Source organism: Hyperolius riggenbachi, chromosome 11 (assembly GCF_040937935.1).
Source record: "Hyperolius riggenbachi isolate aHypRig1 chromosome 11, aHypRig1.pri, whole genome shotgun sequence".
Classification (NCBI taxonomy): Eukaryota; Metazoa; Chordata; class Amphibia; order Anura; family Hyperoliidae; genus Hyperolius; species Hyperolius riggenbachi.
The window spans coordinates 157,176,939-157,197,595 of record NC_090656.1 but is presented as its reverse complement, the minus strand read 5'-3'; the positions used below and the strand labels follow the sequence as shown (position 1 = coordinate 157,197,595).

Genomic DNA, 20,657 nt, shown 5'->3' with positions numbered 1-20,657 from the left:
AGCCAGTCTCTTACTAATGCCTTACTCTATTTTACACAATGATAGCATTGAACAAAAACCAACCTGGCACTGCTCAGATAGTGATGTATTGCTGATCTCCATTCTCCGTATGGTTTCTTTCATTTCCAACTGCTTTCTATCAAGGTGCTCTCGTTCACTTTGAACAGCTCCTAGTTCTCGCTTTTTATCTCTCAACTGTGATGCTTTTTCACTGGAAATTTTCTCTAATCGTGAGAGTTCTTCCTGAAGCCTGTGTAGGTTGAACATAGTAATAAAGCAATGGATTAGTATTAGAAGACAAAGACCAAAAGGCTGGGCTGAGGCAGAGGCTGGAAAGGTGTGAGCCTGAATACAGAGCTATATGGGCCCAACACAAACCCCTTGGCCATTGCGCCTGAACCTTTGCCTGGCCCCGGACAATTTGCTGCCTCTTTCTCCAGACCCCAGATACAGATGCAGGGCAAGACCGCACGGAAACATACATGATCTACGATCTCCTGGTGCAGAGCTCCTGCCTCTTCCCCACGTCACGTGGTGGACGCTGCCAGCAGAGGTCTGTGAGGTGGAGTCATCAGCTCGGGACAGAGCTGTAGTAACAGTCAGTGCATGCCACACAGGGCAGAAGAAGACAGGAGCTTTGCACTGGTGCAGTCGAGTGGTGCAGGACCGTGGATTAGGTATATTTCTATGTGGTCTTGCATCTGTATCTGGAGTCTGTAATGCTCGTAGGGGGAGGGGGCTACCTAATAAGGGAAAGATGAAAGAATAAAGTTAATAAAATGTAAGAAGGGTAGCAGTACTCAGGGGCGTAACTAGAAATCCTCTGGCCCATCTGAAAATAAAATCACCGCTTCCCCCCGGGCCCGTTCAGGGCCATTTTGGAGGGCAGGAGGGGTGGCAACATGAGGGGAAAGCGTGGCCACACATCGGTGGGGAGGGGAGACAGCCCCCTCTCACCTCAAGCTCTCCTCTCAGCGTTTCCCTCCTGCAATTATCAGTGGCTGGCTGCGGACGGCGGCAGGACACATACCTCCATCCACCGCGGAGGTCCATCTGTAAGTGCTTTATGCTACTTCCTGTTTAAACAGGAAGTAGATGCTACTTCCAGTTGAAACAGGAAGTAGCGTCAGACACTTAGAGGAAGCTGCAGCGGTGGAACGCAGGGAGGTATGTGATCCTGCCGCCTCCCGCTGCCAGCCACTGATAATTGCAGGAGGGGAGTGCACTGAGGGGAGAGCCTTAGGTGTGGGGGACTGTCCCCCCTCCCCGATGTAGGTGGCCAACTCTCTCCTCATGCTGCGCCCCTCCAAAACGGCCCTGAGCGGGTCCCAGGGGGGCCTGCCCCCCTTCTGTTATGCCCCTGGTGGTACTGATGACATCCTGCCAGAGATGATCAAATACAGCCCCCTGTAGTCGTCACCCCCCCTCTCCCCACATACACACACACACACACACACACACACACACATGAGACACTCACAAGACTATTTAAACTTATTGTGAGTGTGGGCTCCTTTCCCCAGGCCTAGAGAGAAGGTCTCACAATGCCCATCCACAAGAATAGGGACCAATATCATTCAGCTAACTACAGAGGAATCTGTGTCAGCAGCACACTGGGTAAACAGTATCAATAAAATAATCCTCTCCTTTCTTACACAGCAGGACATACTCAGCAAAAGCTAAGCTGGGTTCATGCCAAACCACCACACCACCAACAGTGATGAGTGAAAATATGCAAATATTGTTTTCGTCGAATTTTCGCAAAAATATTACTATTTTCGTTTTGACAAGCGAAAATTTGCCCAAATATTTTCATGTTTATTTTCGCCTAATGTCCACTATTTTCGCGTTTAACAGCTAAGCCCCCTTACAAGCAAGAATCACCAAATTTGCAGGTTATATTAAGGAGATAAGTGGATATAGTGTTTCATTTTTTAATGTTTCAAAGGAAAAAAGTATACATTTAAATGCGGTAAATGACAGTTACTGTAGCAAACCTAACTAATGTGTAAATTTATTTATATCAGAAGAAAGAGCAATTAATTTCCTGATAATTAATTTCCTGCGTACGTACCCCTTGGAAACCCCTCCGGAGCCACAACGTTTTGGCCAGGGATCGCTTTCCACTCTCCTCCCAGCACACTGCACATATTACCTACACTGGCACCCTGGAGGACCCTGCTAGGTGCTATGGGTGCTCCAGGGTGCCAGTGTAGGTGGGGGCAATAGTTGCAGTGTGCGGGGAGGAGAGCAGTAAGCTGTGGAGGGAGACGGAGATAGACGCAGCTCTGCTATACTTATTATAGCAAAGCTGTGACGCGGTGTGTGGCGACAGGTGCGCAGAGATCTTCAATCAATGTATCAAAGAAGGTCGCAAGATAGAGGATATTAGCGTGGGACCTTTTCCGAGGATATTGGTGTGGGAACTTTTTTTTAAAGGTACAGGTAAGTATTTCTGGTTAAGGTTAATAAAGGACTTTTTCGTCGTGTTTTTATTTCATTTAAAGAGAGTTTGAAGCGAGAATAAATCTCGCTTCAGAGCTCATATTCAGCAGGGGCATGTGTGCCCCTGCTAAACCGCCGCTATCGTGCCGCACAACGGGGGTCCCTTACCCCCCAAATCCCCTCCGTCCTCGCCGGGGATCTCTTCCGGATAGAGGCAGGGCTAACCGCCACAGCCCTGCCTCACGCGCATCTGTCAGCGCGTATCTCCACCTCTACCCCGCCCCTCTCAGTCTTCCTTCACTGAGAGGGGCGGGGGAGAGGCGGCGATGCACCGCTGATAGACGGCGCTGAGAGGCAGGGCTGCAGCAGTTAGCCCTGCCTCAACAGCAGCAAAATTTACGACCAAGTTGGTAGTAGATTTTGAAGGGGGGGTTTGGGGGTGAAGGGACCCCCGTTTAGCAGCGGGATAGCGGCGTTTTAGCAGGGGCACACATGCCCCTGCTGAATATAAGCACTGAAGCGAGATTTATTCTCGCTTCAGTGTCTCTTTAAAGAGAATCTGTACTCTAAAATTCTTACAATAAAAAGCATACCATTCTATTCATTATGTTCTCCTGGGCCCCTCTGTGCTGTTTCTGCCACTACCTGCTGCGAACCTGGATTGTAATTGCCAGTTTTTTTTTTTTAATCCGTTTTATTAGTAATAATAAAAAAAATAGTACAACAGAGGTGGGCATAGGCAACATACCCACATCCCACCTAATATTTAAACTACAATGTCCCATATGCAGAAAATGGATAATTACATACATTATACAAATGTCTGACTGTTGAATATATTCTGTTCGTTCTTAAATGCAGAAAGTACATAATACAAGGACATTTTGTTGAAGAATTATTATGTTTCAATCTATATGAAAATCACCATTCGTGTACGGATTAACCTAGCTATAAACTTTATAGCTCAACTAAACCTGAGAAAAGAGAAAGAAAGAAGGAGGAGGAAGAACGAGAGGAGTAGGCTTTGAAGAAAAGAAAGATAAAGAAAGAAAATGAGAGAAAGAGAAAGGTAAGTAAAATTAAAGATAAAGGTGTTATAGGCGGTGGGGGGGGGGGACCCCACAATCATATTAGTTAGCAAACTTTCACTGAGCATCTCTGGATTTAGACTGTGCTCTGGGAGTCAAGCCAATTTTGCCATATTTTCCCAAATTTTTGTGGGCACTTTGTATGAGAATACAGTACTTTTTCAAATTGGATCACTTCATTAACCAGGGATTGCCATAAAGATACTGTGGGAAACTCCGGGGAGAGCCATTTTAGTATAATTGCTTTCCTGGCTAGGAATAAAGTTTCACGGATAAATATACGGCCATCTATCTCATCCATCAGGCCGAACAGGCATAATTTAGGTTCTGGTGTAAGTATACCCTCTGCAATAGTTGATAGCTGCAGCACAACTTGCCGCCAGTATTCTACTATAACTGGACATTGCCATATGAGGTGAAGGAAATCTGCTCCTCCACTACCACATTTGAGACATGTGTCATTCTGCTTCAAACCTTTGGCAAGCATGGTTGCAGGAGACCAACAGGCCTGATGTATGATGTATAATTGTATAAGCCTATTATGGGCAGCTGTGGATGATTGTTTGACTGAAAGAAAAAAATCCTCCCATTCATCTTGTTGGATAATAATACCATTATTTCCCATTTGGTTACTCCTGCCATGGATTGATGTTCTATTTTCCCATTCAGCAAATGAGTGTATAAGTATGAGGTTAGGCCCTGAACTCCCTGGGTTCTAAGTATTCCTACCAATGAGTAATCAGACATTGGTAAGTACTGTATTCCAAATTGAATTTTAAGGGCATGCCTGAGTTGAAAAGCTTGGAATTCTGCTGAGTCGGGTACCTGGAAGGTGAGTTTAAGTTCAGGTAAAGTGAGTATACAGTTGTCGGAACCATTGATTGGGCGTATTGTGTGCAGGCCTCTGGTTTTCCAGAAAATAGGATCTGGTATGGACAGCAGATGTGGGAGAACTGGGTTAGCCCATAAAGGCATTTCTGATGGCAGATCCGTGTATTTGTAATTTTTTTTGCAGCTTCTCCAAACTTGTATAGCCAGTTTATGCAGAGGAACAAGAGGAAGTGAGGCCCCCCTAGCGCCAGATTCCAACAAGACAAAAGCATTTTGGCCAATGGCATATTGTATTAAAAGGGATTCTGAAGGGTCAGGTGTTTGGTCAGGCATTCATGTTTGTAGATACCTTAGCTGTCCAGCAAAATAATACAGGTGAAAATCAGGAAGGGCTAAACCTCCATCAGTAATGGGCCTCATTAAGGTTTGTAGCTTGATACGAGCTCTCTTGTTCCCCCATATAAAGGAAGACACTATACCATTTAATTGGGTGAAAAAAGCCTTTTTGATGGGAATGGCTGAATGTTGGGTAATGTATAGAATTTAAGGTAGGGAGATCATTTTGAAGAGGTTAACCCTTCCTATTACTGCGAGTGGTAGCTTCCCCCATGCTTTACATTTAGATGTTAGTTCAGTTATTAATGGTAATAGATTAGCAGAGTAGAAGTCTTTAGGTGATTTTGTAATAATAATTCCCAAATATTTAAACTGTTGTACTATCTGTAATGGGCATTCAGTTTGAGGTAGACTTATTGAATTTTTATCCAATGGAAATATGCATGATTTGTCCCAATTGACACGTAATCCTGAGTGCTGCCCGTATGTACTTATAATTGTCATTGCTTCTCGTAGGGAGATATATGTATCTTCTAGATATAGGATAACATCATCCGCATACAGACCTATAATGTCCGTATGCGGTCCCATGGATAAACCTCTTAATAGCGGGGAGAGTCTAATTTATATGGCTAGGGCTTCGATTGCCAGGGCAAATAGAAATGGTGACAGTGGGCACCCTTGGCGTGTGCCTCGCCTCAAACTAAAGAAGTCCGAGACTTGGCCATTAATCCCTATTCTAGCTTGCGGTGCGTTATATAATTGTTTTACCCAATTTATATAGTTAGGACCAAACCCGAATTTCTCCATGCAGATAAATAGGAATTCCCATTCTATGGAGTCAAAGGCTTTCATGGTATCTAAAGATACCAAAGCTCTGTCTCCTGTATTATTATGCTCTATTTGGGAGTGGATAAGAGTGCGTCGTATGTTAATGGATGTACTTTTACCTGGCATAAAGCCTGTCTGATCTGTATGTATAATGTCTAAGAAATGCTTATGGAGCCTATTGGTTAGGAGCTTAGCAAAAACGTTATAATCTGCATTGAGCAGGGAGATGGGTCTATATGACCCGCAGCAAAGGGGATCTTTACCTGGTTTCAACAGAACAATAATAGTGGCTTGGTTCCAACTTTTAGGGGCTTCTGTTTCTTTAATAATGTTTAAAAAGGATCGAAGTAGCTCTGGAGCTTCTTGTTCCTTATATCTGTTGTAGAAGTCTGCTGGGATACCGTCAGGACCTGGAGCTTTATTAGCTTGTAGGGATGAAATGGCTGTTTTCACTTCTCTAAGCTAAAGGGGGCCTCCAAATCCTTCACCTGTTCCTCTGCTAATGTTGGAAATTGACAGTCTGCCAGATATTCTCTAATATCCTCTGACATCTTAGTTGTTTGGGAAGTATACAAGTCTTGGTAAAACTTTACAAAAGATTGTAATACCTCCTGTGTAGAATGAACTACTATACCATGCTGGTTTGTTATACTCGTAATTATTGATGAGCCTCCGTGACCGCGTGCCATTTGAGCGAGTAGCCACCCTGTGAAATTGCCATTCTTGAAGAAGGACTGCTTATTGAAGAAAAGCTTCTGTTTAGATTTGTGATTGAGAAATATATTTAGCTCTCTTTGTGCCAGTAGCCAGGTTCTCCTGGAGCTGTCAGATGGTTGGCGGATATACTCTTGTTCTAGATTGGAGCACACGTGCATGAGTGTATTCTCTTTTTCTTGGCTTTGTCTCTTAATAAATCAAACAAACACAGAACATTTATATCGCGCTTTTCTCCTGGCGGACTCAAAGCGCCAGAACTGCAGCCACTAGGACGCGCTCTATGGGCAGTAGCAGTGTTAGGGAGTCTTGCCCAAGGTCTCCTACTGAATAGGTGCTGGCTTTACTAAACAGGCAGAGCCGAGATTCGAACCCAGGTCTCCTGTGTCAGAGGCAGAGCCCTTAACCATTACACTATCCAGCCACTGGATAGTGTAATGTGAGACTGTGGAGTGTAGTGCGCCTCACATGTAACATTTAAAAGTATCCCAAACTGTTGGTATGGATGCAGAGTCTATATTATTAATAAAAAATTGAGTTATTTGTTGGATTGTGCGGTCAGGAAGTGGAAATTTAGAGAACCAGAAGGGGTTGAATTTCCAAACTGGTCTAACCATGATCTCACTTACTCTCATTATAAACAACAAAGGTGAATGGTCCAAGATACCTCTTGTTAAAGGGGTTCTTCCGCGAAATAGGAAAAAAATAAAAAGTGGTTTATTTATAAACTATTAAAAATCCTCCTCAAATAGTGCGAAAAGTGTTTTTAAAAAATTAATAGTTTCATCAAAGAAACACATAATGTAATCAGTGACGGATGTCGGCCAGGGAGGCTAATCCATTTGTTAGGGTTTTTTTTTGTTTTTTTTTACTATAATATCACAAACATAACTGCTGCGTACCTAGTTGTCAGTTTTGTAGTCCGTTGCTGTCAGGAATGGCTCTTAGAATTAGAATAACGACTGTTATCTCCCGGAGCTCTGAGCAGTTATTTATTTTAGTTTCACGGAGAGAGGACCCCGGAAGCAAAGAATCAGGTAGAGGGAGGGCAGCTGATCAGAGAGAACGTACGGTGTCTATGCAGAATCCTCTAAAAGCGAGTGATCTCTTTGTGGCTGCAAGATTTATTGGTTTGTGTTGTTTTCTTATTAACTTTTAGCTGCCTGGAGAACTCGAGTTCACTGTTACACAGTTACACAGTGAATCATGCCATCTGATTCTTTTTATGTCATTTTTACTTTTCTTAAAAAGTTGATGTAATTTGTAATAAAGTTTGTAATGGATGGCTATATATATATATAGCCATCCAGGCAGCTAAAAGTTAATAAGAAAACAACACAAACCAATAAATCTTGCAGCCACAAAGAGATCACTCGCTTTCAGAGGATTCTGCATAGACACCGTACGTTCTCTCTGATCAGCTGCCCTCCCTCTACCTGATTCATTGCTTCCGGGGTCCTCTCTCTGTGAAACTAAAATAAATAACTGCTCAGAGCTCCGGGAGATAACAGCCGTTATTCTAATTGTAAGAGCCATTCCTGACAGCAACGGACTACAAAACTGACAACTAGGTACGCAGCAGTTATGTTTGTGATATTATAGTAAAAAAAAACAAAAAAAACCCCTAACAAATGGATTAGCCTCCCTGGCCGACATCCGTCACTAATTACATTATGTGTTAATTTGATGAAACTATTCATTTTTTAAAAACACTTTTTGCACTATTTGAGGAGGATTTTTAAAAGTTTATAAATAAACCACTTTTTATTTTTTTCCTATTTCGCGGAAGAACCCCTTTAAATACTCAGCTGATTCAATGCGTTGCATAGCTATATTATTGCCTAGTATATGATCAATTCTAGAAAATGCTTTTTGAGCCGGAGTGTAGCAAGAGTACTCATGTTTATCCGGATGTAGTATCCGCCAACCATCCAACTAGTTAAGTGAGGATGTCCATTCTGCCAATAAGGATCTTTTCTTATTTCACTTATTGTCTGAGTATATGAACCTATCTATATTATCATCCATTGTTAGATTTAAATCTCCTGCACATATCACAGAGGTAACACCATCATTGAGCAGCATAGGAATAATAGGGCGAAGTACATCTAATGAAGCAGGCGGAGGGAGATAGGCAGCTAGGAGTTTAAGTGGGAGAGAATCCACTAGAATGTGGATGAATATATAGCGACCACCAGGATCAATTTTGATCATTTGGGGTTCCCATTTTAAACGTTTATGAATAATAATTGACACACCTCTGGAATTAGACATGTACACAGAATGATAAGACTGGTCTATCCAGTTTCTCCTCATTCTGCCTGTAGTATCTGCTGTTAAATGAGTTTCTTGAAGGATCAATATATCAGGATCATATTTTTGAATAAAAGTAAAGACTAGGTTCCGCGTCATTAAAGTACTCAGCCCACGCACATTCCAAGATATTAGTTTAAGTTCTCTACCCATAAAACTCAAGTTCTATGCAATGTAAAAACTCCCAGCAGCACACACTAGTGTTTATAGTAGTAAAAGTAAATGCACATCTGATCTTTGCAGGTCCCCCATCCCCCAGCCCTCCAGTTAACTGTAGAAAACATAACCATGAACATCTGGCTGCTAGCCTACCAGGCGACCCAAAAAGAAGATATGCTAATGCCGGTATATTTGTTGAAGTAAGAATGGTAATGTAATCAATCTTAAAATTGCAGTTGGGTATACCTGGGAGGCCGCAGCCAAAACTCTTGTGGTGCATAAGCACATAGCAGAAAATAGTTAGCATCATCCGGGTGTGGATTACTCCACTATTGGGGGTATGCAGCATATCAATTATCCACTGTGCACATCAGTATATTGAGACACTTATATATCGCCTGTCTAAGGGCTGCAAGAAGTTATTAAAGGCACCATGATATGAAATTAGAATAACAAACTATATATAAAAAAGTTGACACTCTATTATTTAGATTAACCCATAAGTGATCACAACTGGCTGTCCGGCGTAATTGCCAGTTTTAGGCAGTGTTTACAAACAGAAGGCATGGCTGCTAACCAGAGTGTGATAGGCTGAGAGGAGCTCAGTCTGTGACTCACACAGAGCCTGCAGGGGGTGTGGAGAGGGTGTATACAGCTTCTATCCTATCACAAGGAGAGCAGCACAGATAATACAGCCACTGTGCAACTAGAACAGGTATAGAAACTTATAGGAAAGAAGAAATAAGACTGAAAAGTTGTTACAGAGTCTCTTTAACCCTTTGTGGAAATGGGTAAGGGGTACTTTGTACCCCTTGTCACATGCCCCCCACAATGGATTCCAATCGGTTTCAGCACACAGACCATGCAATCGGTGGTCGCAATCAGTGCGCAGAAACTGCTGGAATTTTGGCAGCAGACAGACTAGAAGGGAGCTTGTGAGTTACAGTAATACAAATTACACACTATTTCATGGTATAACTGCCACCACTCCTACAGAAGGGTAGGAGACCTAACTGCACTGATACTAATACCTGCAAATAAAACGGTTAAACACACTCTATTTTATCTAGCTATCAACAGTAGTAGCAACTTCAGAAGCTAGGATTCGGTTTGTTAGCAGGGGTAGCTGAACAAATAAATGACTTTTTAGAAGTATTTTATTATAAATGCAATATAAATAATTAATATGTACAGAAAATCATTAAAATCAACAATTATAGAGACAATAATAGCGAAGTATGAAAATAAAAAGGGAAGAAAAATACGGATACTTAACGGAGTTATCAGCCAAATTAGGTAAAATGAGCTTTACTCACCTGGGGCTCTCTCCAGCCCCTTGTAGCCGACTGTCCCATGCCGAGCTGACCACTCTGCTCCCCGCCGTTGTCCCGGTCTCCGTTCTCGTTCTTCAGGCCGACCGCGGGGTCGGCCTTACTGTGGCTGCACGAAGCGCTGCTGTCAATCATGGCCACGTGGGCCGCGGCGAACTGGCCATGACAGTGGCGCTTCGCACAGCCGCAGTAAGGCTGACCCCGTGGTTGGCCTGAAGAACGAGAACAGAGACTGGGACAGCAGCAGAGAGCAGAGCGGTCGGCGTGGGACAGTCGGCTGCAAGAGGCTGGAGAGAGCCCCAGGTGAGTAAAGCTCATTTTACCTAATTTGGCTGATAACTCCTTTAAGGTCAGGGGAAAATATGTCCTTTCTGGGAAATCTGAGCACATGGAAAATGTCCTTTGTTTTAGTTCAGACAAATGGCCGCCAGCCACGTGGTCCTCTGGCTGGCTGGCTTGATCAGGTGATGGTACACAGGGGCGGACTAAGGGAGGAGTCCCTGGCAAGTTCTTTTGAATGATCCACATTTTTGGGTGGGGTCTCAGGTTCAGCCCAGGGGCTGGACAGGGGCAGTTACCCTCCTGGGTGGGACATTTCCCATCCACCAAATATAACATTTTTCATAACTCAGCTTGCGCTTCCTGCACACAAATCACAACCACAGATCATATTCCTCAGAATATGACAGTTCATATGACATCAAAGTTGATTACTATATTATGCGTAGTTCCTGAGAGGTTTAATACTTTGTCTTGGCTTATCCTTGGCCCCCCCAAGACTGGTATCAAAATGTCCATCAAAACACCATGAATCCAATGATATAACTCCCATAACTGTCCTGGGCACGGTATCCCTTAAACAGGCTAAAAATCATATACAGCATTTATTTTCTCTCTGCTTCCAACGGAGTCGAGCAGTCTGATCTCCAGCTGAGTGTATCCTGCCCCTACAGGAAAATAGCAACACTTTGCCATTTGGGGCTTACTGCTGGGAAGCCTTCACACCTAGGTGTCCCTGGTCAAATGAAGGAATTCCTTTTGAACGAGTTAATTACACAAACAGGTCTTATCAGAGAGCAAACTTGTCTCATGAAAAGAAAGTTCTGCTAACGGCTATGAAGAAAACAGAGACCCCCAGGCTTGACTGCCTGCTAATCCCTAAACATCAGATTCTGATCTGGCACGTCAACGGCAATCGGTACAGCAAACCGATTGTGATTGCGTTCTCTTCTCTTAAAGAGAACCCGAGGTGGGATTTAATTATGTTACTGAGGCACAGAGGCTGGTTATGCACACTAAGACCAGCCTCCGTTGCCCCATGGTGTGCCTCCATGTCCCCCCTGCGCGCCGCTATACCCCCGCAGTGCTGGCGACACGCTGCGTGTCGCCAGCACAATGTTTACCTAAGCGCTGTCTGTCAGCGCCGCTCCCCCGCCTCCTCCGCATCGGCGCTACCCGCCCGTGTCCCTTCCCTCCTGCTGATAGGAGGGAAGTGACGCGGGCGGGTAGCGCCGATGCGGAGGAGGCGGGGGAGCGGCGCTGACTGACAGCGCATAGGTAAACATTGTGCTGGCGATGCGCTGCGTGTCGCCAGCACTGTGGGGGGTATAGCGGCGCGCAGGGGGTCATGGAGGCACACCATGGGGCAACGGAGGCTGGTCTTAGTGTGCACAACCAGCCTCTGTGCCCCAGTAACATAATTAAATCCCACCTCGGGTTCTCTTTAAGGCTCTTCCGTGAAACCCCTATATTAATTTCTCCTGGTAGGGGGGTGGGCGGGCATCTGGGGGTCCCCTTCTTAAAGGGGACTCCCAGGTGCCACCATGAACCCCCCAGGGAGTAGTCGCCCCCACCTCCTCCAGGGGCACTGGAGGTGGGGAAGAGCCCCTTTTCTAATGGATTGGACAAGTGCTCTGGGGGAAAGGGGAAGGCTTGGCTGCCCCTCTCCCCCAGAGCCCCCATACCATGGACCATGCAGGCTGGTATAGCTCAGGGTGCAAAGCCTCACTCAGCCGCGGCGCCACATTCTGGCTATCCCAGCCTGCATGGGGGACAAGGGCTTAAAGAGCCCACCCTCTGAACATAAAAAAAGAAAAAGTTTAAAAAAAAGGAAAAGATGCCAGGGATCTTTATACAGCCATATTGCGCCTGTATAGCAATCCAGTGATGAGTGAAAATGCAAAAATTATTTTCTCGCAAGTTTTCGTTTCGGCAAGTGAAAATTCGACCGAATATTTTAGCGTTTATTTTCGCCTAATGTCTGCTATTTTTATGGTAAATTGCAAAGCCTCCTTACCAGCTAGAATCACCAAATTGGCAGAGTATGTTAAAGGGAGTTCAGAAGAAGCTGGCAGTGTACAACTAAAAAAAAAATCCAGAGACAGATGGGAACATCAGCTTAGACACAGTGTCCATGCTTAAAGAACAACTGTAGTGAGAGCTATATGGAGGCTGCCAAATGTATTTCTTTTAAAACCATACCAGTTGCCTGGCAGCTCTGCTAGATCTATTTGGCTGCAGTAGTATCTGAATCAAACCAGAAAAACGCATGCAGCTAATCTTGTCAGATTTTACAGAAATGTCAGAAACACCTAATATGCTGCATGCTTGTTCAGGGTTTAGCCAGGGAACTGGTATTGCTTAAAAGGAAATACATTTTTAAAATGAAATAAACTTTGCACAGATGTACTACTACACTGATATGATATCTAGTATGTAGCTTGCACTGTGACACAGACACACTACAGTACACAGTGATCATTGACAGTAACAATATATCACGTCCTGCTTTAAAAAGACTACAAGTACAATCCAGCCTGCTGTAGCTTGTATTTGTGGAGATTTTCAAACCAAAAACACACAGTAGACTGCAAATAAATGAGCATTAGCTAGCTAAGCTCTCTCTACTCCTATCACATTCATGAACTCTTCCCAACAGAGGCTGGTGTGTCAGAGAGCTAGTCTTATACTCAGGGTACTGTCTGTTGTCTGATTATATGGTACCTGGGTCAATTGTGCTGCTAAGAATCATGGAAAGTCCAGTATGGCGAGAGAAGACATTACTTCCTATCAATTTTCGAATCTTCATGCTAAGCACATGTCGAATACAGCAGTTTTTTTGGGAAATTTAGTATTTGGGTGAAAATATGGCACTTTCCCTTTAAATTTTGCTAAATGCAAAAATTTAAAGGAATACTATCAATGCCAAAGTGTTCTAAAATTACAATGTACAAATAATGTCTAAGTAGATGTGTAAACATTTTCATACTTTTCATGTTAAATATCAGAGGCAAAAGCTGTAATTTATTGAGAGTAGGATTTAGCTATAGTGGGACAAATCAATTGCAGAAGGAGTGTCTGCTTCAATGCACAGCCAGTGTTGCATATCAGACTACAGAGTATTTTTCTCAGAAAGCAAAAACAGTATGAAAAGCTGTGACAAAAGCTGTGAGCTCTCTCTCTGTCTCTCACACAGAGTTACACAAAGGGTTAACTGATCAAGTGTGATGGCTCATTCTGCCCTCAGTTTTGTCAGTAAAGTTTGAAAGTATTTTGATAACAGTAAACAAAGAGGTTGCCAGTGAAATGTATACACCAGTACTTTGCAGCACTTCCCAAACAATTCCTATCTCAATTGAAAAACATATGTAGATCGATAGTGTTCCTTTAAGCTCATTCTTGCAAAAATTTGGCGAAATCGAACGTGGGATTTTCGATCCGAAAATTACTTTGGTGATAATTCGCAAGCAACACTAACCACCAACCACATCTACACACTGCACAGCCTCATCAAGACCCATGTCCACAACTCACATGGCAAAATATATGTTTAAGAATATAAAAGTGTGCTTCATTCCCTCCTGGTAAGTCCCCTGGCCTAGATGGTATCCCTATAAAATTTTATAAAAGATACTCTAGAATGTTCGTGCCACAACTGAAACTAATTTACAATCAAGAAGGCACGTTGGTGGAGGCGCCGTTAAAAGTATTATATGTAACAATACTGTAGTGATAATAAAACGAGGACTCTTACCTCACAAGAAGAACTGTGCTGTGCGGGGGCGCTTAGAAAAAAGTTTTCTTTATGCGCCACCGCACAGCACGGCTATTAGTTAAGGTTATCTGTTTTATTGACCTGAGGAAGCGGGCTGTGTCCCGTGAAAAGCGTTGTCTACAGTGTAACCGTTTACTTTTTAATAAAGACTCCATTTTCCACCCATGTGAGTCTTCTTGAGAGGTAAGAGACCTAATTTTATTATCTCTACAGTATTGTTACATATAATACTTTTAAAGGCACCTCCACCAACGTGCCTTCTATACTCTACACCTCTCTGAGGTGCAACCCCTACCACTGGTCGGCTTCGTCCACCAGCACATAGGATTAGAGGAGGAGAGGGACCACCCAGTTCCAGAAGGTTTCGGGATACTGAGCGGAAACGTTTTATTTCCACAGGCATAGTCGTTGGTTGCAGAAGTGCAACACACATTATCTATTACCACATTGTTCTAACAATACTGCACCATAAGGGCTTCCAGTCCCAACCTTTCCATAGGCCAAAGACGATCTCCCCCATTGTGAGGAGATCGCAGAGGACCCGCACAAAAAAAATAATTTACGATCAAGGTACTCAGTCTGGACAGCTCCCACTTTCTTTCTACCAGACCCACTTCATTTTAATTTCCAAACCAGATAAGGACCTCCTGGACTGTCAGTCTTATGGACCCATTTCATTATTAAAGAATGACCTTAAGATTTTAACTAAGATAATATCTACTAGAATTACACTACTATTACGGATATTATAGAGCCAAATCAAACAGGTTTTATACCTCACAAAACAACAGACACAAAGCTTAAGGGGCCCATACACTGGTCGATTTTATCCATCGATCGATTCTATAGAATCGATTGATCGGTCGGAAATCGATTCTATAAAATATATCAATCGATTGATTTGCGGCCAATTTCGATCGATTTCGATCGATTTCAATCGATCTGACATGTTGGAAAATGTAGGTGTAACGCTCGGTGAAGCACAGAGAGGTCTGATTACCGGTGATCTGCAGTATCACGGGAAATACAGACGTATACCAGATTATATGTGATCTGCAGTATCACCGATAATCCAATATACAAGCTAACCTCTGGTCACCTGAGTAGAGTGTAGTGATTGGTGCAACAGTAATACAGAGGACAAGCCTCAGTGCAGCGAGGAGAACTGCACCGATCCCTTCCGCAGGTCTGAGTTCTCCAAGACGGGAGGAGTCAGACAGACAGTGGGAAGGGAGGTCCGAAAGTGACACTCAGGCGGAAGTGTCGCTAACGGGACGGGGAACCGCCTCAAATCGTGAGGTCGGTTCTCGAGGTCGGACAAGCTAGGTTGTAACCAGACGGGCAGATAAGTACAATATCAGTAGGCAAAGACGGAGTCAAAGTACAGGCAGGGTTCGGCAGCGGGGTGTCAGAAATATCGGGGTACAAAATCAGGAGGCAGAGGCGGAGTCAAAGTACAGGCAGGGTTCAGCAACGGGGTATCAGATATATCGGGGTACAAAATCAGGAGGCAGAGGCGGAGTCAAAGTACAGGCAGGATTCAGCAACGGGGTATCAGATATAACGAGGTACAAGGTCAGAGTTCAGGAGGATAGTCGAGGCAGGCAAAAGGTCATAACAGATAATCACAATCAAACTAGTACTTTAAGCTATCAACAGAATCTAGCTTAGTGTAGGATTACAGCTCCAGCTGGTCCCGGCACACTAACGGATCTGACTACGGATCTGGGTGCTCCCACATGTGTGAACGCAACGCCAGACAAGGAACAAGTGAACAGCCAGCTGTATATATACACGGAGGCCTCTCCAGCACCTCCCTAAGTGCTGGACCAATCAGGATGGGAGCCAGAGTCAGCTGACCAACCTGGTCAGCTGACTCATCTCTGGCTGACATAAATTCTTCCTGAGTGCGCGCGCGTCACTCTAAACCCTGAGGGACTACGAGTCCCAGCCACAACTGCCCCGCTCTGCGGTGTCTCCGCAGCGGGGGCATGCGGACCAACCGCCGCGTCTGATGCGGCGGTTTCCCCGCTCTTCATGCGTCCCTGCACGGAGACTGCCGCCTCATGCTGTGTGGCGCGTGTGTGCGCGGAAAGAGCCGCCTGCCGCTGGATCATGTCGGCGGCTCTTCCGCGTTCTCACAGTAGGCCTATCTCTTGAGATGGCTTATCATTTTGCATTGGACCTAATGGAAATCTGATGGCAAAAAAAAATGCCATCAGATCAATTTTCAATAGATTTCATACTGAAATCTTGGAAATCTGTTCCTAGTAAAAAATGTTCCTAAACACATCAGATAGATCAGAAAATCTATCTGATGATCTATCTGCTGCTAATCTAATGAGTGTATGGCCACCTATATATAATTACTGCTGATTGCCCGGCGTTGCCCGGGTATGTATTTGGCTGGTGTTTGCTCCGCCCACTTTTTCTAACCCTAACACACAATTACTCAATGACCAAGTTTGTGAGCTTTGCCATCTTTGGCATCAATAATTTGCATTAAAATGAAAAAATCTGATTGGCTGTTTGTGGCTCCACCCCCTTCTCTGAATTTGAATACCAGTCACCCAATGACCAACTGTACCAGGTTTGAGGCTTGTGCCATTAACAGTGCAAGAATGGTAGCAATTAAATATTCCACTTGAAAAGCAATAGGTGAAGTTTGATTCACTTGAAAAATCAATATGTAAGCTTTTGTAGGCTTCACCCACTTTTCTAAATAATAATCCCAGTCACCCAGTGTCCAACTGTGCAAAGTTTAAGAACCCTGCCATTAACAGTGTAAGAATGGCTGCAGTTTACATTTTCCCAGTGAAATTTGTATTTGTCTCCACCCACTGATGACCCGGCGTTGTCCGTGTATGTATTTGACTGGTGTTGGCTCCGCCCACTTTTTCTAACCCTAACACACAATTATTCAAAGGCCAAGTGTGAGTTTTGGCGTCCTTGGCATCAGTAATTTGTATTTCCCATGAAATGAAACAAATCTGATTGACTGTTTGTGGCTCTGTCCCCTTTTCTGAATTTGAACCCCAGTGACCCAATGACCAACTGTACCAGGTTTGAGGCTTGTGCCATTAACAGTGCAAGAATGACAGCTATTTTAATATGCCCCTTGAAAATCAACAGGTGAATTTTGATTGGCTTTTTTAGGCTCCACCCACTTTTCTGAATATAAATCCCAGTCACCCAGTAACCAGCTGTGCAAAGTTTGAGAACCCTGCCATTAACAGTGAAGAAGGGCTGCAGTTTACAATCCCCCCCCCCCAAATTTTTTTTTTTACTCCACCCACTTTTTGTAACCTTGAGTGACTCAATGACCAAGTTTGTGAGCTTTCGGGTTCCTGGCAGCAAAATTGTGCTAATGGAAGCAGTTTATCCAGTTAAGAAATCTGGCTGTTTGTGGCTTCACTCCTTTACTGAATTTGAACCCCAGTTCGACCGTTAACGACCGACTGTAGCAGGTTTGAGGCCTCTGCCATTAAAGCGGATCCGAGGTGAAAAAATAACTATAAGAAGTAACTTGACCTTATTTAGTTTAGTTAAGTTTAGATGGTTTACACAGTAAACTAGCTGCAAACAGCTTCATCAGTAAATAAATATTTTTTCTTGTTATACAATGAGAGCTGCCATTTTCTGCTTGGAATCATTACACACAAAGGTGGCCTTAGAGTATGCGGGGCCTGGGGCGAGTGTCATATGCGGGGCCTAGAGACATATGCTGTGGATACACACACACACACACACACACACACACACACACACGCACACACACGCACACACACACACACACACACACGCTGTGGAAGCACACACTCTGTATAGGTTAGATAGGTAGGTGCCCCGCAGTATAGATTAGATAGGTAGGTGCCCTGCAGTATAGATTAGATAGGTAGGTGCCCTGCAGTATAGATTAGATAGGTGCCTGCAGTATAGGTTAGACAGGTAGGTGCCCTGCAGTACAGATTAGATAGGTACCGTAGGTAGGTGCGTACGTTAAAAAAGGGCGCCGGGAAAAAAGGGCGCAGGGTTTTAAAAGATAATCATGAATAACGTTTAAAAAAAATTGTGTTATATTTCGTTTAAAAATAATGTTTTATAAAGTTATAAATCATTAAATAATGTGTATAAAATCGGCAATTTTAAAAACGTTAATCTTCCCTGTTTAAAAATTGAAATTTATAATAACGTTTTATAAAACATTAATAAGAATTTTACTAAAGCTATACCTAACCCTACTCTCACACAGAACCCTCCCTGTACCTATCCCTAACCCCTAGACCCCCCTGTTGGTGCCTAACCCTAAGACCCCCCTGTTGGTGCCTAACCCTAAGACCCCCCTGTTGGTGCCTAACCCTAAGACCCCCCTGTTGGTGCCTAACCCTAAGACCCCCCTGTTGGTGCCTAACCCTAAGACCCCCCTGTTGGTGCCTAATCCTAAGACCCCCCTGTTGGTGCCTAAACCTAAGACCCCCCTGTGATAAGCATTAATAACGTTTTAAAAAAATATGGTGCGGTTTTTCGTTTAAAAATGAAAAAAAAAAAAAAAAAAAATTGTACGGTTTTTCGTTTAAAAGTAATGTTTTAAAAAATATTGTACTGTTTTTCGTTTAAAAATAATGTTTTAAAAATTATAAATCATTAAATAATGTGTAATCATGAGAAACAGTTATAAAACATTAAAAGTCTCCGGGCGCCGCTTTTAAAACGTTATTTTTCTCCGGCGCCCTTTTTTCCTGTTGGGCGCCGATTTAAACGATATTTATTATGGGAGTGAATGGCGGCGCCCTTTTTGTCCACCTGCCTCATGCGCCCAAATTTCCTGCTTCCAGGTAGGTACCCTGCAGTATAGATTAGATAGGTGCCTGCAGTATAGATTAGTTAGCTAGGTACCCCGCAGTATATATTAGATAGGTGCCTGCAGTATAGATTAGATAGGTAGGTGCCCTGCAGTACAGATTAGATATGTGTCTGCAGTATAAATTAGATAGATAGGTGCCAGCCTGCAGTATAGATTAGATAGGAAGGTGGCTGCAGTATAGATTAGATAGGAAGGTGCCTGCAGTATAGATTAGATAGATAGGTGCCAGCCTACAGTATAGATTAGATAGGAAGGTGCCTGCAGTATAGATTAGATAGGTAGGTGCCAGCCTGCAGTATAGATTAGATAGGTGCCTGCAGTATAGATTAGATAGGTAGGTGCCCTGCAGTATAGATTAGATAGGTGCCTGATGTATAAATTAGATAGATAGGTGCCAGCCTGCAGTATAGATTAGATAGGTGCCTGCAGTATAGATTAGATAGGTAGGTGCCTGCAGTATAGATTAGATAGGTGCCTGCAGTATAGATTAGATAGGTAGGTGCCTGCAGTATAAATTAGATAGATAGGTCCCAGCCTGCAGTATAGATTAGATAGGTGCCAGCCTGCAGTATAGATTAGATAGGTGCCTGCAGTATAGATTAGATAGGTGCCTGCAGTATAGATTAGATAGGTGTCAGCAGTATAGATTAGATAGGTGCCTGCAGTATAGATTAGATAGGTGCCTGCAGTATAGATTAGATAGGTAGGTGCCCCGCAGTACAGGTTAGATATGAAGGTGGCTGCAGCGGTGGGGAGAGCGGGCATAGTAGTTAAAACTCACGTGTCTTCCTCCGATCCTCACAGCTACCATCTATTTCCTCTCCCAGCATCTGTGTATTGGTAACAGCGCCCCATTTGGTGACATGCGGTCACGTCATCATAGGGGGCGCTGTTACCAATACACAGATGATGGGAGAGGAAATAGATGGTAGCTGTGAGGATCGGAGGAAGACACGTGAGTTTTAACTACTATGCCCGCTCTCCCCACCGCTGCAGAGGGTGCGGGGCCTCTTCAAGCGCGGGGCCTGGGGCAATTGCCCCACTTGCCACCCCCAAAGGCCGGCTCTGATTACACAGGTAATCTTATCTTTATCTCCACACCTCAGACTGTGCAAACTCCACTCCCCTACACTCCCCCTTCCCTTCCCTCTCACTCCGAAATCACGTGCATGCTCAGTGTGTGCTGGGGCTGTCCTGTGTGAACATCAGACCTCATGTCAGTGCAGCTGACACCCCCCCCCCCCCCCCCTAAATGACAGACAGCAGTGGGCTCCTGTCCTCCAGCTGGCTTTCTGCATTTATTAGGTAATATATAATAAAATAATAATAAAAATAAAAATTATAATAATAATAAAAAAAATAGGCATTTGGAGCGTGTATTGCCCTAAAAAATATGTCAAAACTTGGTCTAGGATCCTGTCAGCTGTCTGCCTGCTCTATATTCATTCATCCATGCCCAGGTGACAGGACACTTCTGAGAGTTGTCCCCATAGATAGTAGCCCTCCTGCAGGGCTCATATCTCCCAGCAACTAGGATAGGAGGATGTGTGACTACTAGTCTGGAGAGAGGGGGTCTTGGCTGCACTACACACAGTGCTTTTGCCAGGACAGACTTCCCCCCTCTCCCTCTTTAGAATGAGGATCCATCCATCCCCTGGTGTGTATCCCACTGTTTAGAAGCTGCCCCCCCC

At 44.0% G+C, this 20,657-nt stretch overlaps 1 protein-coding gene across 13 annotated transcripts in view; it reads right to left on the bottom strand.

Annotated features, from left to right (window-relative positions):
* The window catches only part of CCDC88B (coiled-coil domain containing 88B), a 948,743-nt gene that overhangs the window by 284,204 nt on the left and 643,882 nt on the right, over positions 1 to 20,657 (bottom strand). For 12 of the 13 annotated variants that reach the window (XR_011024965.1, XM_068261744.1, XM_068261745.1 and 9 more), the window contains one exon: positions 64 to 250. Coding sequence is in view for 11 of the 13 variants with exons in the window: in XM_068261744.1 (XP_068117845.1) it covers positions 64 to 250 (187 nt within the window). In the remaining 2 variants the exon portion in view is untranslated. Of the gene's footprint in view, positions 1 to 63; positions 251 to 20,657 lie in introns of those variants that run through there. The other variant, XM_068261748.1, reaches the window with a different exon arrangement.